This window comes from Equus caballus, chromosome 16, assembly GCF_041296265.1.
Source record: "Equus caballus isolate H_3958 breed thoroughbred chromosome 16, TB-T2T, whole genome shotgun sequence".
Classification (NCBI taxonomy): Eukaryota; Metazoa; Chordata; class Mammalia; order Perissodactyla; family Equidae; genus Equus; species Equus caballus.
In genome coordinates, this window is record NC_091699.1 from 50,791,376 (window position 1) to 50,811,285 (window position 19,910).

The following is a 19,910-nucleotide window of genomic DNA, read 5'->3' on the forward strand; positions in this document are numbered from 1 at the left end:
AGAACAATTCTTCCTCACAAAAGTAAATTATACCTACTGAGCTTAGGATCCTGACTCTGCCACTTACAGCTCTACTGTAGTAACAAATAGCCCCCAAATCCCAGAGATTTCGAACAACAAATATTCTTCACTGACATTACATGTCCGGGGCTATGGGTCGTTGCTGTTGTTCTGCTCTCTGGCTTCTCATTCTGGGACCCAGTTTGAAGGAGCAGTCCCAGTGTGGCATTGCTGTTGTCCCGGCTAAGGGAAAGAACAAGAGGCTCATTCGCGCAAGCATTGGCTCTTAAAGCTTCTGCCAGACCTGTGTAGGTCACGTTCACTCACACTCCATTGGCCAAAGCAAGACATGTGGCCAAGGCTGACAGTGCAGAGGTGAAGGGCGCTCACCCTGCCGGGAGGCACCACACTCACTTGACAATGGGCAGGGCTGTGTGTATGATCTGCTTATAGAGAGAGAACAAGGAAATAATCGACTATAATTACCTTACTCAAGTTATTTAACCTCTCCAGGCTTCAGTTTTATCATCTTCGAAATGAGATACTAGTGCCTGTTTTATGGGGTTTAAAGGATTGTCATGGTCAAATAAGTGATGATGGGCAAAGTAGACCTGGTACGTGGTTTAAGCATTAGCTACTGCTGCTGTTCTCATCATCTGGCAAACTCTTATCTTACGAGGCACTCACACAGCATCCTTCTGGTGATTCTTGCTCTTTGGTTTCCTGCCAACCAACTCCCTTCCACCCATAGCGTTTGAAAGCTTAGTGGCAGAAGTTCAGGGGCTTTGGGGTTGGGCAGATTGACATTTGATGCTGCCCCTGTGTGACCTCAGGCAAGTTGTTAAAGCTCTGGGTGCTTCAGTTTTTGCATCCTTAAAATGGGGTTTATCTTACTTGCCTCTAAAGGCCAGCATGAGGATTAACAATCAATAGTTTTCATTATTAATGGTTGCTATTATGACCTCTGTCATAACCCTTATCATATTGCCTGTAAGGTTTTGTTTAAAGATATGCACTAATGGGGTTAAGTAAGTTTGGCGCTCCGCTGCAGGCGGCCCAGTGTTTCTTTGGTTTGAATCCTGGGCGCGGACATGGCACTGCTCAGTGAACCACGCTGAGGCAGCATCTCACATGCCACAACTAGAAGGACCCACAACTAAGAATATACAACTATGTACCGGGGGGCTTTGGGGAGAAAAAGGCAAACAATAAAATCTTTAAAAAAAAAAAAAAAAAGATGCACTAAGACAACCTCTCTAGTTCAGGGAATTAACGTCTTATATCCCTGGTCTCTGACACATGGTAGGAACTTGATAGGTAGTAAAGGCAATAAATGACTATCAATACAAGTTGGAGATTTTAAATGTTGTTAGTGATTGTATCATGGCTATTAGAATGGCTACTGTTTATTGGAATGTAGACATTTTACATGTGTTCACACTGATTTAATTTTTTTGAATACTACAGAGGTCAATGTTCTTGGTTGTGTCTTCGAACCTGACTCCTAAGTCGAGGTTCCCTGAGGTTAAGTTAATTTTCCTGGCCACAGAGCAGCTGAATCAAAATCAGGATTCAAATCCAAGGAGTCTGGCCTTGAAGCAGTCCTTCCCACTTTATCATGTTGCCAGCTGCTGTCACTATTGCTTAATTCATACTGAGCATCATTATTAGTGCAAGCGATTGCAAAGACAGACTGTATTATTATGAAACATCCTTATCTGTGTCCATGACAAGCCGAAGCAGCTGGGCCTTGAGCAGGAACCCAGAGTCCTGGGCCCAGACTGTGCCACCCGGTTCAGAGTGACCGTGGGCAAATCTCTCCTCTTGAAGAAGCTTTTTTCATTTGTGAAATAGGCCCAGCCCCTATTTTTCAAGATTGTCATGAGGATTGGCCCAGACTGCAAGTTCAAGTACTTGGAATTAACACTTCTTAAAGATTTCTAAGCTCCATTTAGTTTTTAAAAATTTTGAATTTATCATTCCCATGGGGAGCAATCTGTAGTAAGGTTGAGCTTTAGCTAGAGCTACGTGGAGCTGTTCTACCTGAATTATGTTTAAAAACTAAAATCAGGTACCTGCAACTTACCTGGAAATGCATAATAAGTAAGATGATTGGCAGGTGGATAAAGGGATAGATTTTTTTAAAAGCTAGATATGAGATACTAAGTGAAACGTTAACAGTTGTAGAATCTAGGATATATAGTTGTTAACTGCATGGTTCTTTCAACTTTTCCCTCTTTTCATAATGTTGGAAGGGAAGCCCTAAAATCATGGCCACTGATTGGGGGGTGTTCTGTAGCAGTTTTCCCAGGGGCCCAGGAGCCTCTGCTCCCCCACAGAGTCTCGCTTGGTTCTCAGGCAGTGGAGGATTCTCGGCTGTGCTGCAAGCACGGAAGTTCTTAGCTAAGTGCTTGTCAGTTTTGGGGGCTTTTGTGCTTGGAGGAAAGCGTCTAGACCTTGCAAAGGGTCAGTCCGCTGCAGACACAGGTTTGGTGGTGTGGTCGGGTAGGGGAGGGGTGGTGAGTGAGGGGAGTGACAGCAGTCCCCAAAAGACAGTCTGGCTATTAAGTCCCCACTGTGGAGGTTGTGAAAAGCCAGGCTCCTGGTCCTCTCTGAAGAGAAGGCTCTGGTCCAGTGGGTCTAGGGTAGGGCTCAGGAAGACTCGGTTTAACTTTAAATATTCCCCAGATGATTCTGCTGGGAGGCAAGTTTGGAACCACATTCTTTGTAGGAACTTGGCAGTAAAAGAAGGGATTGGGACTCTGTCGTGCAGGCTCATGGTAGGTTCACTCAGAAAACTAAAAAACTGCATAGACTTTATATTTGCTCAAAGGAATGAGGCAATGGAGAGACAGGGAGGAACTCGTGACAGGGAAGTGAGATCATTTTTGCCCAAGATTTCTCAGGGGCTGGATGATGGCATTTCAAGAGATCGATGAGGATGGGTAAGGGATGTAAGACTTCCCCATACTGCTCTGTTGTTGCCTTTCTCTAAAAATAACAAAAAAGAGAGTAAGAATTCTCATCTAAAGCCAAAAGCCGACCTTGAATACATGGCATGATCTTTTTTTTGAGGAAGATTTAGCCCTGAGCTAACATCTGCTGCCAATCCTCCTCTTTTTGCTGAGGAAGACTGGCCCTGAGCTAACATCCATGCCCATCTTCCTCTACTTTATATGTGGGACGCCTGCCACAGCATGGCTTGCCAAGCAGTGCCATGTCCCCACCAGGGGTCTGAACCTGCCCCCGCCCATCTGCAAAGCAGAACGTGTGCACTTAAGTGCTGGGCCACCAGGCCGACCCCCAGGGCATAATCTTAAAGGTCACTTGGGCCAAGGCCAGTTGTCCTCATTATTATTTAATTTCACTGTGACAATAGTGTGGTAGGCAGGAAGGGAGGCAAGACATTGGCGGCCTTGGAGAGGTGGTCTAGAGTCCAGTGGGAACAAGGTTGAGGGAGGGGGTTACACTCTAAAGGAGGCCCAGGAAGGACAAGGCGGCTGGAGCTGCTTGAAGGGCCACCTCTAACTTTTGCCTTGCATTGTGGCTATACTGCACTTTAAAGCAAACCCAGCGCCGCAGCGCTTGAGGGCAGGAGCAGGGTTTGCCCTGTGCAGGTAGCCCGGCTTGGTGCCGGTGAGCTGAGCGGCTGCGCAGGCCTAGGGCAGCAGGGTGGGGCGGGGCTGATCTCCGACTCTCGAGACCCGGGTACCCGAGGGCGTGGGGTGGTGTGATCAAGGTCGGCAGTCGCAAAGGGCAGCATCCCGGGATGGGCCAGCGCCCCAGCGCGGGGGAAGCCTCCCCTTCCCCTTGTGTGGGACCCAATAACAAGACCGACCTCGGGGTTTTCGGGAAGGCGGGATGAGAAGTGTGCAAAGTGCTCAGCTCAGCACCCGACACGAGTAACCGCTCTGTGGATGTTGCTCTTGCTGTTACAACAAATACACATTCTATGTAGAAAATGGCTAAATGTCAATCAGCAAATGGAAAACACCCAACACCATGCTCTTCCACCCAGAGATATCCACTGACCACACCTCAGCGTCACCCCGGACCCCTCTCCTGGGATTGTTTTTAACAAAAAATGAGTTCATACTCTACAACTCATTTTGAACCATCTTTCAAGAACTTTCAACATCAGTAAGTATTCGTAAAACTAATCCTTTTAAAAGCCTGTAGGGAAACTCATTTTATGCACGTAAGTTATTCGACCCATCTGCATTTGTTGTCTCTGGGCTGCTTTAAATTTTTCGTTGTTATAAAACAAGGAACATGAGAATCTTGTGCATGTTCTTGATAATTATCCGGAACCCGTGGTCAAAAGCCCTGGTGCGGTCCTTAGGGCCCTATCGCGTCTTCACGCCCCGCCTCGCCGGCCCGGCTCTGCCCTGCACCGCCGCCTTTTCCTCCCCTAGGGTTGTGTGACTGGCTTCCGCCAGGGGGCAAACGCGAGCCCGGGCGGGGCTCGACTACGCATGCGCGCGCCGCTGGGAGCACGTGCGGACGGCGGTGGGGGTGGGAGGGGAAAGGTAGGAGGTGAGAGGTGAAGGGGCGGAGAGCTGCGCGGGCGCCGGGCGTCCAGGAGAGAGGGGGCGGGCGCCACGCACCGGACTGCGGCCCGGGAGCGCGCACGCCGCGCCCTGCCGCCGCCGCCGGAGCCCGGGAGCTGCTGCTGCTGCCACAGGTACCGCCGCGGATCCGGTCTCGGGCCTCCTGCCGCGCGGCCCGGGAGTTCCGGCATGGGGGCCGCCGGGGGCGCGGGCGCGCAGGCGTGGGCGCTGTCCAGCAGCCGCATGGGCCGGGCTGGGCCGGAGACGGAGACGGCAGCCCGGAGACGGGACCAGGCCGCCGCGTCCCCACCCCCACCGCGCGCCCACCCCTGGCCCTGGGTGACCTCTGCTTGGAGAGGGGGCCGCGCCGTTATGCCCACTGGCCCCGCCGTCACCTGGGAAGCTGTCGGTTCTAGAACCTGCTTTTGGGCTGTCTGGGTTTTCCAGGGTGCGGGCGAGAACATGCTGTCCGCTCCTGCCTCTTAGGGAAGATCTAATTGAGAGGCAACGCATAGCTTCTTTGGGTTTTGTTTGGTTTCTACTTTTCTCTTTTGCTCAAACCCTTACTTTGCTCACTCGTGTTGTCTCTGTTTACTTCTGGGTGGGTGTATTACCTTAGTATATCCTACAGGATTATAATGTCACGATAGCATTAGTTGCAGGGAGCCCTGGATCCAGACTGAATCGCAGAAAGGGGTCCAGGTGGAAATGCTCTTGGCTGAAGGGGGCACTGAGTCCCTGTGGGGGAACTAATTCCCCCGAGTTTGGGCCACCTACCGCCCCACGTTCTATGGTGACAGAGCTGTGTGACTAAACTCTTTCTGAGGATTTTGTAATAATTCTTGTGAAGTGGACATATAGTTTAGGTGTTAGGTGTTTTACACATTGGCAGCATTCCCACTGGGCCCATGATTTAAAAAACACAAAATATGTATAAATATATTTCCATATTAATTTTTTTGGTAATAGCTTGAAATTGAAAGAATTACTTTTCATTTATTATGAACTAATCTGGTGTTTGAGAGCTCTCTTTTCTTTTGCTGTTGTGGCAGAAACAACCCCTCTCCAGAGGTCTCTGTGTTCTTTATAATCACCCCCACCCCAATCATCTAGATTAGTTTGCTGTTGTGAGGTGGGTCAAAAGTCTACTCCTAGTTTATGAGTAGAAAATGGAGGCATAAATATTGTGCCTTGCCTGAGGTCATATATGAGCAAGAACACCGTCTAGCGGGCAGCAGACCGTACCTGTGGAGTTCAGTACACATGCATTTATTAACACTTGGCAGTAGACTTTAGGGATGCTTACTCTCTTAGTATCTAGCCATGCACGTGACTGTGTCCCAAGGACCCTGGAATGACACTTGGCTTTATGTGCTCTTTGCTTACCCTCGCTTTGGTGGCCATTTGCTGGCCACTAGTGGTAGTTTTACTGGCTCTGACAGGTGCTACATATATGGTTTGTGTCATCACTCACAAGGAACAGGTGAGAAGACTGCCCCTCATGGAGAAACTAGGTTCTCAGGATTGCCCAGCTTAGAAGTGGTGGATCAGGCCTTTGCACCAGATGTGCCTGACTGTACCACCTGAGCTACTTCCACTGTAACTTGGTCCCTTCCTGAGTTGGCTGATGACTCAAAGTCCAGGGGACTTCTTTTGCCACCTGAAGTAATAATTCTGGGTAGAATATTTGTTGAGCACTTGTGCTGTCTAGGTCCTGTGCTAGGTGCTGTAATAATAGCTTATCTCACTTCATCATCGTAATAACCAGGCAAGATGATACTGTTATCACCCCCTTTACTGGTGAGTTTTAGAGATGTTATCTGACTGGCCCTGGGTCACCTAGTGAGTTAGAGGCAGAGCCCAGGCGTAAACCCAGGTTTGTCTGACAACAGAGTCCATGCTTTGTGCTGTTCTTGTACTTGCTGGCTTCACGGGTCGTCTGCGTTGCGCGTTGCCAGGTGAGAGGTAACAGAAGAAGGTGATAGAGGTGAAGGGAGGAGCCTGTGTCGTGGACTTGGCTCAGAGGTGATGGAACTCAGGAAGGAGACAGCAGTTTGGCCACTGCATTTGACAGCTTCCACCTGAGTGGTCAGGGGCACTGCTGGAGAGTAGTTGCAGGGTTGCATACATCAGCTTTGCAGTGGAGTCCAAGAGGGGAGGGTGCAAGCATCAAGGGTGCATGTGGGTCTCGGGGAAAAAAATTAAAACTGACCTTCGTGTTTATTTCAGCCTTACTTCATTTTTATTATGTAGTTTATAATGTGCACTATATTATCACAGTAGTACATATATAATTTATACATAAATATGCATATATTGGGGATGTATACTCAGATTTTTGTTGTTGGGGATTCATAATGAAAAACATTTGGTAACCACTGGTTATTTGATATTTAGTGGTTTCTGAATGCGTAAGTTGTGTAAGGCATTGTGCTAACCATTTGTTCCTGAGTTGAAAGTCTAGTGAAGTTCACTGTAATTCCACATAATCAGAAAGAATGGCATTTCATATTAATAACCAGTTATAAATTATTTAAAAAATTGCAGTCACGAGTAGGAAAGAGGATCTGACATTTCTACAGTCTTCATGTCACAGATATAGCACTGAGCTTAAGTTTGAAGCTATAGTGACTGATATAGCCTTTTAGAAGTTAAATTTTATTGAACCTCTTCTATTTTAAAGACGTTAATTTCAGTTGGAAGTCAGACTACACAAATATGGTAGTTGTAATAATTGTATTTGTGCCATTCCCCAACTTTAGAGTATTTTCAAGACATCTAAATGTTGAAATTTCAACTATTTTGATTCCTTATCATTTTTTTTAAAAGATTGGCGCCTGAGCTATCAACTATTGCCAATCTTTTTTTTTTTTTTTCCTGTTTTTTCTCCCCAAGTCTCCCCGGTACATAGTTGTATATTTTAGTTATGGGTCCATCAAGTTGTGGCATGTGGGATGCCGCCTCAGCATGGCCTGATGAGCGGTGCCATGTCCGCGCCCAGGATCTGAACCAGCGAAACCCTGGACCGCTGAAGCGGAGTGTGCGAACTTAACCACTCGGCCATGGGGCCAACCCCTCCTTATCACTTTTTACAAGCTAGATTTGATTTTTTTTTTTTAGTTCATTCCACTGCAGTGGTTGGTACATTATCTCAAAATGAGCAGTTTCAGAATTCTACCTAATTTGAAAAATATCTTATCACCTTCCAGCTTATCATTTTACTATTCCATTGATTAGTATTTGTTCAGGAAGTAGGTTAGAATAACAGAATGGGTTTTGAGCAAGAAATATATTTTCCTAACTAGGGAAGCTATTTTTATCTAGGTGAGATATCATTACTTCATAGTGGTGGTTCTCAAACTTTAGTGTAAATTAAAATCACCTGGAGGGCTTGTTTTACTGGAGTTGCTGATTCTGTAGGTCAGAGGTAGGCCCTGGAATTTGACTTTCAAACAAGTTACCAGGTGCAGATACCGCTGGCCTGGGGAGCCATACTTTGAGAGCCATGGCTCCATACTTAGGCACCTAAAACCAGAGCACGATGCCAGTGTTTATATGTTTCGTGCAGAATCCCATCAGCATCAGTCAGTCTTATCGTTTAGGTTTTTTTCTTTTCAGTGAGGAAGATTGGCACTGAGCTAACATCTGTTGCCAGTCGTCTTCTATTTTTTGTTTATGGGATGCCGGCACAGCATGACTTGACGAGTGATGTGTAGGTCCCTGCCTGGGATTTGAACCTGCAAACCCAGGGCTGCCAAAGAGGAACATGTGAACTTAATCACTGTGCCACTGGGCTGGCCCTGAGTTGTTTTTTTTTTTAATACAAGTCATCCACAGTTAAGAAAAATTAATTAGCAAGCACACACATACATACACATGTATGTATTAAATAGTTTCTAATAGTTTAAATAGTCTCTCATCCTGGTGGTAACCACTAGCTGGCTTCTTAGGCTTCTTGCTCATTCTCTTCTCTCTCCGTATATATAATGGGATCATACCTTTTTGTATCCATTTTCTATGTTATTGTGTGAACATCTTTCATGTAGAAAACTGTTGTACAACATTTTTGGTGGTTTTTTTTTTTTTTTGAGGAAGATTAGTCCTGACCTAACATCTGCCGCCACCCCTCCTCTTTTTGCTGAGAAAGATTGGCCCCAAGCTAACATCCATGCCCATCTTCCTCTATTTTTTTTATATGTGAGACACCTGCCACAGCAGGGGTTGACAAGCGGTGTGTAGGTCCACTCCCAGGATCCGAACTGGCAAACCTTGTGCCGCTGAAGTGGAACCTGTGAACTTAACCTCTGTACCACTGAGCCGGCCCCCATGTTTGGGTTTTTAAAACATAAAATCTCACTTATTTTTATGTTTTCCAATAACTTTCTCCTTTGCGCAGCCTCATCCAATCCACCTTGCTGCATTTGGCTGTGGGCTTGGGTTGCACCTTTCAGAAAACTGAACTAGCACTCAGAAAGTCTCCAGTCACAGTCTCTCCAGCAATCTTTAGTAACTCTCCCAACTCTCATGATCTGCCTTAAGCTGGCCCTCCTAACCCTTCTTCCCTCTACCAGCTCATGTTTATGCCACCTCAGCTCCCTGGGGGGACTAGGTCTCTTCTCTCTGGGTTGAGCCCTGGCTGGGTTTGATGTTCATTTGGATTTGTCACCCCAGTGACAGTGACTGTTAAAAACATCAAGACCTGTCTTTAGCAGGGAGCGGAGAATATTGTATATCATATTCTTGTCAGGGAGGATGATCTTGAGTTCTTGACCTCCCAAAGCCATCCCAAGCTCAACTGTGAGAAGGAACATCCATGGGCCTGTACTGGATGGTGCTTCAATGCACCCATTCTAGGCAGTATTTTGTCTTTGGGTGAAGCTGGACCAATTCTGGCCGCTCTTCCGGTTACTCTTTACTAAATTTAGCTTTGCATGGCCCCATCAGCTTGCATTGAAATCTATACAAAAAGTCTCCAAGAAAATCTGTGAGGCCAATTAGAAATTACCTTCAGGTCCAGTGCCTCTCTTTTGAGCCACTGTTTGATTTTGTCTAAAGTATACTGTGAACTGTATCAGTAATGGTTCCCCCTTTGCCTTGGCCACTAGAGAGCTCAGAGTCCAGCTTGTATTCAGAATCCTTTTGCTTGTTCTTTCTATATTAACCTTCCTTCTGGCTTATAACATTGTTTTTAATGGCTAGATATTTTGCTCTTTGTGTCAGATTTTACTGTAAAATATATAGCACATTTCATCCATATTCTAAACATTACTATGATTATATACTTATAGCCAAATCTTTGTTCTTAGCCTTATTTCCTTTTTTTAAATCAAAGTCATATTGGTTTATAGCATTATGTAAATTTCAGGTGCATATCATTATATTTTGACTTATGTATAGACTGCATCATGCTCACCACCAAAAGTGGTTGCCATCTATCACCATACACATGTGCCCCTTTACTCCTTTTGTCCTTCCCCTGTCCCGTTCCCCTCTGTAACCACCAATCTGTTCTGTGTGTCTGTGTATTTGTTTATCTTCCACATATGAGTAAAGTCATGTGGTAATTGTCTTTCTCCGGCTGACTTATTTTGCTTAGCATAGTACCCTCAAGGTTTGTCCCTGATGTCGAAAATGGCAAGATTTCATCTTTCTTTATGGCTGTGTAATATTCAGTTGTGTGTATATACCACATCATCTTTATCCATTCATCCGTTGATGGGCACTTATGTTGCACTGATATTGTGAATAATGCTGCAGTGAACATTAGAGGTGCGTATATCTTTTCGAATTAGTGTTTTTAGTTCTTTGGATAAATACCCAGTAGTGGAATAGCTGGATCATATGGTATTTCTATTTTTAATTTTTTGAGAAATCTCCATACTGTTTTCTGCAGTGACTGCCCCAGTTCACATTCCCATCAGCAGTGTATGAGGCTTCCTTTTTCTCCATGTTCCTTTTATTTTTTTGTATAGTTGAATCTCTCTGAGTCCTGCCTTCCCCTGTGCCTTCCTGTGTACTCGTTCTTTCTTTTGCTGTTCAATTTTTTTTGTTTTGGTAGATACATGTGTCAGAATTTCCTTCCTTTTAAGGCTGGATAATATTCCATGGTATAATATACCAAATTCGTTTATCCATTCATCCATTCATGGACATTTGGGTTGTTTCCACCTTCTGACTATTGTGAATAATGCTGTTATGAACATGGGTGTACAAGTATTTGTTTGAGTCTCTGTTTTCAATTCTTTTGGGTAAATAGAGAAGTGGAATTGCTACGTCATATGGTACTTCTATGATTAACTTTTTAGGAACCACCATACTGTTTTCCACAGAGGCTGTGCCATTTTAGCTTCTCACCAGCAATGCACAAGCATTCCAGTTTCTCCATGTCCTTTCCAACACTTGTTCTTTTCTTTTTTTCTTTATTTTTCCAAGGAAGATTAGCCCTGAGCTAACATCTACCACCAATCCTTCTCTTCTTTTGCTGAGGAAGATTGGCCCTGAGCTAACATCTGTGTCCATCTTCCTCTACTTTGTATGTGGGATGCCTGCCACAGCATGGCTTGGTGAGCAGTACTAGGTCTGCACCCAGGATCCGAACTGGCGAACCCCTGGGCCGTTGAAGTGGAGTGTGCAAACTTAACCGCTGAGCCACAGGGCTGGCCCCTTTGTTTTTTTGATAGTAGTTATCTTAATGGATGTGAGGTAGTATCTCATTGTAGTGGTTTATTTATTTACTTTTTTATTGCTGTATTTTATTCAGGTCTTAATAATTTATAACATCATGAAATTCCAGTTGAACGTTATTGTTTGTCAGTCACCATATAAACATGCCCGTTTACCCCTTATGCCCACCTCCCAACCCCCTTCCCCTCTGGTAACCACTAATCTGTTCTCTTTGTTCATGTGTTAGTTTGTCTTCCACATATGAGCGAAATCATATGGTGTTTGTCTTTCTCTATCTGGCTTATTTCACTTAACATAATACCCCCAAGGTCCATCCATGTTGTCGTGAATGGGGCGATTTTGTCTTTTTTTTATGGCTGAGTAGTATTCCGTTGTATATATATGTCACATCTTCTTTATCCATTCATCAGTCGATGGGCACTTGGGTTGCTTTCACTTCTTGGCTATTGTGAATAATGCTGCAATGAACAAAGGGGTGCGTAAGTCTCCTTGAACTATTGATTTCAAGTTGTTTGGATAAATACCCAGTAGTGGGATAGCTGGATTATATGGTGTTTCTATTTTTAACTTTTTGAGAAATCTTTGTACTGTTTTCCATAGTGGGTGCACCAGTTTGCATTCCCACCAGCAGCGTGTGAGGGTTCCATTTCCTCCACATCCTCTCCAGAATGTTATTTTTTGTCTTGGTGTTTATAGCCATTCTAACAGATATAAGGTGATAATCTTAGTGTAGTTTTGATTTGCATTTCCCTGATGATTAGTGATGTTGAACATCTTTTCATGTGCCTACTGGCCATCTGTATATCTTTGGAAGAATGTCTGTTCATATCCTCTCCTTGTTTTTTGATTGAGTTGTTTTTTTTGTTGTTGTTGAGTTGTGTGAGTTCTTTATGTACTTTGGAGATTAACCCCTTGTTGGATATATGATTGCAAATATTTTCTCTCAGTTGGTGGGTTGTCTTTTTGTTTTATTCCTGATTTCCTTTGCCTTGCAGAAGCTCTTTAGCCTGATGTAGTCCCACTTGTTTATTTTTTCTTTTGTTTCCCTTGCTTGAGTAGACTTGGTATTTGAAAAGATCCTTCTAAGACCAATGTCAGAGAGTGTACTTCCTATAATTTCTTCTGTGAGTTTTATGGTTTCACGTCTTACCTTCAAGTCTGTGATCCATTTTGAGTTAACTTTTGTGTATGGCGAAAGATTATGGTCTACTTTCATTCTTTTGCATGTGGCTGTCCAGCTTTCCCAGCACCATTTATTGAAGACACTTTCCTTTCTCCATTGTATATTCTTAGCTCTTTTTTGCCTCATATGAATTTTAGGATTCTTTCTATTTCTTTTGTTGCCTCTGCTTTTGGTGTCATATTCAAGAAATCCTTGCCGAATCTAATATAATGAAACTTTCCCCCGATGTTATCTTTTAAGAATTTTATAGTTTTAACTCTTCATTTGGGTCTGCAATCCGTTTTGAGTTACTTTTTGTGTATAGTACAAGGTAAGGGTCCAACTTAACTCTTTCGCGTGTGGCAGTCCAGTTTTATTAGCGCTATTTGTTGAAAAGATGGTTCCAGGGAGAAGGGCCCCAGGTGAACCTCATCTCTTTGCTCTCTTCTTTGCCATTCTTCCTCTCAGGAACAGCCCTTTTTGCACGTTTTGTGTTTGGAATGGAACCATCTCCCAAGCGACATATTAAAAGCTTTTTTTTCCCCAAAAGATTTTATTTTTCCTTTTTCTCCCAAAGCCCCCTGGTATAGTTGTGTATTTTCAGTTTTGGATCCTTCTAGTTGTGGCATGTGGGATGCCACCTCAACATGGCCTGATGAGCGGTGCCATGTCTGTATCCAGGATCCGAACCAGCGAAACCCTGGGCTGCCGAAGCACTGCGTGTGAGCTTAACCACTCGGCCACGGGGCCGGCCCCTAAAAGCTTTTGAGATAGTAATAAAGTAGAGGCTCATCACACCTCCACTTTGGGTAAACTCTCCAGAACTCTCGTGCTCTCCAGCAGACCATACTTCTGTCAGGAAACCAGGCAATGGGCATCCGTCCTCTGTGGCCTGGATGTGACCATGTGTGGCTGAGAGCAGGAGGCTGGTTCTGGCCATGTTCCTACCTGCACCTGCTGGGACTGAGGCTGAGGGCACCGTCCCCTGGGCCAAAGATCTTATCTTGTGAAAACAGGGCCTGCCCCATTGGACTCCCAGGTTGTTTCTAGCTTTAAAACAGATTCTTTGCCCACATTCATAGCAGTGGTCAGTTCAATCCCTTTGTTAGTCATTCCTGACCAGATCAAGAGGGAATAAGAATGTAGGTAGCTGGCATTGTGGAAGAAAATCTTTAGTAAGTTTGTTGATATTCAGTTATGAAGGTGAGCATCATGTACATGGTTATTTGTGATGACTATCACAACCAATTAATTTAATTTGGTCTTCCTTCAATATGAGTGTTGCTGTGCCATCCCAACAATTATTCTAAATGTGGCAATAATCATCCCCGTGAATATGTGTGTTTTCAAGCCTCCACTTCTCTGAAATCAGCTTTCATTCGTTAACTGAAATCCCTGTCTTTTTTCAGTACTGTTAACTTGGTCTGCTGAAAATTCTTCCAGCTTATTTGGCTAATTTTGATGCTTAGAGAAGCAGAATTTCCTGTCCTGATCATTGGTCCACTTTGCAAAGCAGCTTTTAGGAAAACTTTCTTTCCCCCGAAGATTAATTGTTTGCACCAGTGGACTAGTTTAGCACAGGGAAGAGACTTACAGCGACTTTCCGCTGTGTACCAAACAAGGTACTGGATGCTCTAGGGAGCACAAAGGCAATTCAGCTGTGACCTTCTCCCGAGCGGGACTAGTCAATTAGGGGAGGCCGAGAGGCACAATGGACACAGGGCAGGGGGGAAATACACAGTTACAGAAACTTAAGACAAGGAGCCTGCTATTCCACAGAGCAGCTTTATTCATCATGTTTTAATTTTAGCTTTTCAGTGCAGTAATACATTCACATGGCACAAAATTCAAAAGGTACGACAGAGTATACATGAGAAAGTTTCCCTTCTTTCTTGCCCATGGCCGCCAGATCCTCTCCTCAGAGGCAGCCAGTGTTACCAGTTCTCGAGTGTCCCTTCAGGGGTGCTCTGTGCCTAATACAAATACAAGAGTCTTTTCTTTTACATGAAAGTAGCACCCTATACTCCGTGCTTTTTTCTTTGTGATAGTTCATTATCAATACATAAGAGCTTTCTCATTGTCTTTACAACTGGATAATATTCCATTGGCAGGAGGTACCTTAATTTAAGTTAGTCAGAGCTTTATTGATGGATGTGTAAGGTGTTTTAAATTTTGCTAGTGCAGACAACACCGAGTAACCTTCTATATGCATCAGTCCACGTGTGGCCAAATGTATCTGTCCATCACTTACCAGAGGCAGGAGTGCTGGGTTGGTGAGTATGTGCTTTTGTAATTTTGATAGTTCTCACTAGATAAACCACCATAGAGGTTTTGTCCGCGTATGCTTCTCAGCTGTGTGTGGCAGTGCCTGTTTGTTGACACCCTCACCAGCACTGTGGTACCACACAGTTTCGTCTTTGCCAATTTGGTAGGTGAAAAAATAATTTGTGTAGATTTTTCCCCCCAAACTTCTAAGTTCAACCTACAGAAAAGTTAAAAGAATAATAGAATGAACGCTCATGTTATATCAGGGATAGTTTTAATTTGTTTCTCTCTTGTTGCAATAAGGTTGAAAGGCCATTTCTCTTTTCTGTGAAAAAGCTGTTTGTATTCTTTACCCAGTTTTCTTTTGGGCTTTGGTATTTTTTAAATTGATTTTGTAAAAATTGTTTATATATGAAAGAATTAGCACTTTGTCAGTCATATGAATGGCAGTTATATTTTTCCATATTGTTATTTATCTTACTTAGGATGGTTTTGTCATGAAAAACTTTTGGTTCTTACTCAGGTCATGTTTATTGACCTTTTAAGGCATCTGAGTTCTCTGTCATACCTAGAAAGATCCCTGAAGTAGAAGAATATGAAAATTATCTTCTGGTTTCTTAAAGCACATTTTATATTTCATTTTTTTTTTACCTTTAAATCTTTTATCCATGTGGAATTTATTTTGGTGTGAGGTGTGGGTCCAACTTAATTTCTTCCCAAATGGCCACCCATTTGTTGCAACACGTTTTATTGAACAATTCATCTTTCTCCCACTTGTTTAAATATTCTTTATCATTTACTGCATATGATGTACTTTGCCACATATCAGGTACATTTGGGTCTATTTCTGGACTTTCTATTCTATACATCAATTCATGTATTTACGCGTTAATACCACATCATTTTAATTACTCCAGCTTTATCGTTTTTTTTAAAATATTTTATTTTTTTTTCCTTTTTCTCCCCAAAGCCCCCTAGTACATACTTGTATATTCTTCGTTGTGGGTCTTTCTAGTTGTGGCATGTGGGACGCTGCCTCCACGTGGTTTGATGAGCAGTGCCATGTCCGCGCCCAGGATTCGAACCAACGAAACACTGGGCCGCCTGCAGCGGAGCGCACGAACTTAACCACTTGGCCATGGGGCCAGCCCCCATCTAGCTTTATCGTTTTGATATTTGGTAAAAGTAATTCTCATTCATTACCTTTAATCTTCAGAACTTTTCTGGCTATTTTTGTTTTCCTGTATGAACTTTAAAATAAGTTTGTTTAGTTGAAAAAAGTCCTGTTTGTTTTTATTGGGACTGTGTTACATTTTTAGGTTAATGTAGGAAGAGTGACATTTTGGCGATATCTTCCCCACTAAGATGATTGCATGCCTTTCTCTTTGTTCAGGTCTTCTTTTATGTCCCTCAGAGTTTGAGAGATTTCTTGGCATTTCATGTTAAGTTTATTCTCAGATCTTTTTTCTTTGTTTGTTTTTGGGGTTATTGAAACAGTATATCTTCTACCTACTTGTTGATGATGTCTGTGAAGGCATTGATTTCTGTATATTAATTTTCACCACCTTACCTGATTGTTTTATCAACTGTAAAAGGTTTTCAATGGGTTCTCTTGGATTTTCTAGATATATAATAATATCTTCTTCAAATACTGATAATTTTACCTTTTATTTTCCAGTGGTATAGCTGTGTTTTCTTTCTATTGCCTAAATTGTGATAGCTGGTATCTTCGCAACAGTAGTAAATAGTGGTTAAGTGCATAGCCTCATTTGGCCTCTGACTTTAGTGGGAATTCTTGTAATGTACGTAATTAGATGTGTGTATGGCCTTAATTTTAGCTTTGAGGTTGAGAAGGATGTAAATATGTAGTTGAAGTTTGTATCTTACTATATGTATTTTTTTTTTAAGATTTTATTTTTTTCCTTTTTCTCCCGAAAGCCCCCAGGTACATAGTTGTGTATTCTTAGTTGTGGGTCCCTCTAGTTGTGGTATGTGGGATGCCACCTCAGCGTGGCTTGATGAGCGGTGCCATGTCCGCGCCCAGGATTCGAACCAACGAAATCCTGGGCCGCCTGCAGCGGAGCGCGTGAACTTTACCACTCAGCCACGGGGCCGGCCCTTACTATATGTATTTTAAATGTAAATCAGTATATAAATATTTGCTAAATGTCTGTCTATTCTTATTAAAGTTGTTTTATTTAATTTTTTTGGCTTTATTGAAGTATAATTGACAAGTAAAATTGTATATATATTTAAAGTATACAACATGATGATTTGACATATATATACTTTGTGAAATGATTACCACAATCAGGTTAATTAACATGTCCATCCCCTCACATAGTTACCTTTTTTGTATGTAGTGAGAATGCTTACAGCCTACAGGCATACCTCCTTTTTTTGCAGTTTGTTTTATTGTGCTTTGCAGATACTGTGTTTTTTACAAGACCCTCAACCAGCAAAAACATTACAACCTCCTGAAGGCTCCGATTATGGGTAACACTTTTTAACAATAAAGTATTTTTTAATTAAGATATGTATATATTTGGGGAAACTCGTGAGGGAAATGGCGGGAGATGCTGAGGGTGCGGGGCCTTTGGAATTTCTTGTTCTTGCTCTCACCTTTCCGCTCCTCGAGGAGCTGTAGCTGGTGCCAGACAGTGTTCTACCTATTTCCAGCAAAAAGACGTGACTGGAATGGTCCCTAAATGCCCCCAAGAAGGGGAGAGGTCGTTCACAGTCCAGGAAAAGAGGATGGAGGGTGGGGAGAGGAATAAACCGAGTGGGCGGAGAGAAATCCCTTTAGGACTGAACCGTTCATTCTCCAAGGCGGGCTGAGAAAGTCTGAGAAAGGATGCTAGACTTGCGTGCACAACTTCCTAGCGACGAAAGAAGTCCCTGGACCAGTTTCTTTTGGCCCGAGGTTGCAGTCCTTGGGTGGGGGAGAGATGTGAGCCATGGAGATCTGAGCCGAGAGCTCCGTTCCTGGAGCGCGGGCGAGATTGGCACAAGGAAGTTCCAGAAAGCTGACTCTGATCTGGATTACATTCAATACAGGCTGGAATATGAAATCAAGACTAATCATCCTGATTCAGCAGGCGAGAAAAATCCAGTTACACTCTTAAAGGAATTGTCGGCAATAAAGTCTCGATACCAAACTTTGCAGGCACGCTTTAAACCAGTTGCTATTGAGCAGAAGGAGACTAAGAGCCGAATTTGTGCTACTTTCAATAAGACTATGGCCATGATACAGGAACTACAAAAGCAAACAGACCTGGAGCTATCACCACTGACTGAAGAAGAGAAAACTGCAGCCGAGCAATTAAAATCTCACATATCAGATTTATGAAGCAATGGACTTGCAGAAGGGAACTCTAATGGAGAAAAGATTAATTCCAGAGAGACTGAGGAAGATGTCTTGTTAGCACTTGATAACCAGAGGTGGGGGGTTGGTGAAGGAGGAGGGGATTTGGCCTGGGTGACTGGATAGTGTGCCTCTCACAAGAGAGGGAAGTATAAGAAGAGGGTAGGTATTATATTAATAATTAGACAAATGGATGGAATGGGAATAAAGGGATTTAAAAAATATATGCACATATTCTCAGTCTTACAATGCAAGGAAGTCTCAATACTATTTTGCCTTTGTTTTTGTATAATTAGGATAACATAGATGTCCTGGCCTACTGTAAAAGAATGTTTGTGTACTATCAGTCAGTCAGATGTGAATGAGCATGCTTTGGAAATTATAGAAAAAATACTTGTATTATATTATACATTATATATGTATATAATTTTATTTGTGAAAATTTTCCTTGCAAATGGACTCACATTATTGGTGAGACTAATATGTGACCTATAGTCTCCTATAAAATCTAACTTTAAGGGCTGGCCCAGTGTTGTATTAAGTTTGCGTGCTCTGCTTTGGCAGCCTAGGATTCCCTGGCCTGGATCTCAGGTGCAGACCTACACACCGTTCCTCAAGCCATGCTGTGGTGGTGTCCCTCATACAAAATAGAGGAAGATTGGCACAGATATTGGCTCAGGGCCAATCTTCCTCACCAAAAAATAAAACCCCCAAAAACCTAACTTTAGTAATAAGCTGGCTTTTCCAAGACAGCCTCACATTTATTTTGTTCTTATTCCTTCTGCCTGCTAATGTTGACCAGCATGAGCTCTACTTTCAAATGCTGTTTTAGATGGTCCCTGTTGTATTTCAATACTACCTTTGTTCTCTTTCAGCCTATATTACTATAGTTGTTCATTCAATATGAAAGGTAAGAAACTGAAATCAGAGGAGCATTGGTTGCCAGTTTGTGTGTGTGTGTGAATTTCCCTATTTATTTTGAATAACTCGCAATAAGGTAATTATTCAAAGTATGGACAGATCTTGATACAAAGATGTTAATCAGAGTTATTTATAACAGCAACACACATACACATTCAGCTAATGCTATGTAAATAGGAAAGGAAATCATGGTCTATCTATACAATAAGAGGTTAAGCTGCCAATAAATTATTATTGTTAATGTTTTGGGAAATGCTGAAGCTATGCTAAATGGGGGAGAAGAGAAGCAGATAATGCAATTTTGTAGTTAAGGTTGGGCTTTGGAGTCATACCTGAGATGTAAATAGGCGGTTTTAAATTCTAGCTGTGTGACCTTGAGCAAATTATTTAACTTCTCGTTGGAAGCACAATGAGATGGTAAAGTGTCTGGGTTTGATATTTAGTAATCCTTCAATAAATAATATTTCCATATATGTAATAAAATATGAAGCATTGAAAAGACTAGGAAAAATGCATCAAATTTTAGTTCTGCAAGTTATAGAATTATACTTTTATATAATTAAGGAAAAAAAAAAAAAAAAAAAAAAAAAAAAAAACAAAAGATATGTATATATTTTTTTAGACATAATGCTCTTGCACTCTTAAGAGACTCCAGTATAGTGTAAACATAACTTTTATAAGCACTGGGAAACCACAAAGTTTGTTGACTTGTTTTATTGTGATGTTCACTTTATTGTAGTGGTTGGAACTGAACCCGGAGTATCTTTGAGGTATGCTTGTATTCTCTTAGTGAATTTCAGGTACAACAGTATTATTCACTCCAGTCACCATGCTGTACATTAGACCCCCAGAGCTTATTCCTCTTATAACTGAAGGCTTCTACCCTTTGACCAGCCATCTCCCCATCTCTCCTACCCTCTAGCCCCTGGTAATAGCCATTCTACTCTCTGTTTCTCTGAGTTTG

General features: G+C 42.7%; 2 protein-coding genes across 8 annotated transcripts in view; both read left to right on the forward strand.

Annotated features, from left to right (window-relative positions):
- Positions 1-4,361: 4,361 nt before the first annotated feature.
- SCAP (SREBF chaperone) overlaps positions 4,362-19,910 on the forward strand; it is an 83,021-nt gene continuing 67,472 nt past the window's right edge. For 2 of the 7 annotated variants that reach the window (XM_023620527.2, XM_023620528.2), the window contains exon 1: positions 4,362-4,684. The gene's annotated coding sequence lies outside the window, so the exon portion shown is untranslated. Of the gene's footprint in view, positions 4,685-4,813; positions 6,034-19,910 lie in introns of those variants that run through there. The other 5 variants (XM_023620529.2, XM_070237794.1, XM_070237795.1 and 2 more) reach the window with 5 other exon arrangements.
- LOC138918044 (SKA complex subunit 2-like) lies at positions 17,494-19,547 on the forward strand. Its single transcript, XM_070237838.1, has one exon. The coding sequence runs from the start codon at positions 17,516-17,518 to the stop codon at positions 18,008-18,010; it is 495 nt and encodes a 164-aa protein (XP_070093939.1). The 5' UTR covers positions 17,494-17,515; the 3' UTR covers positions 18,011-19,547.

Bases quoted from the DNA above. Each gene is read 5' to 3' on its own strand.
- LOC138918044 (XM_070237838.1), top strand. From the start codon at position 17,516: ATGCTAGACTTGCGTGCACAACTTCCTAGCGACGAAAGAAGTCCCTGG.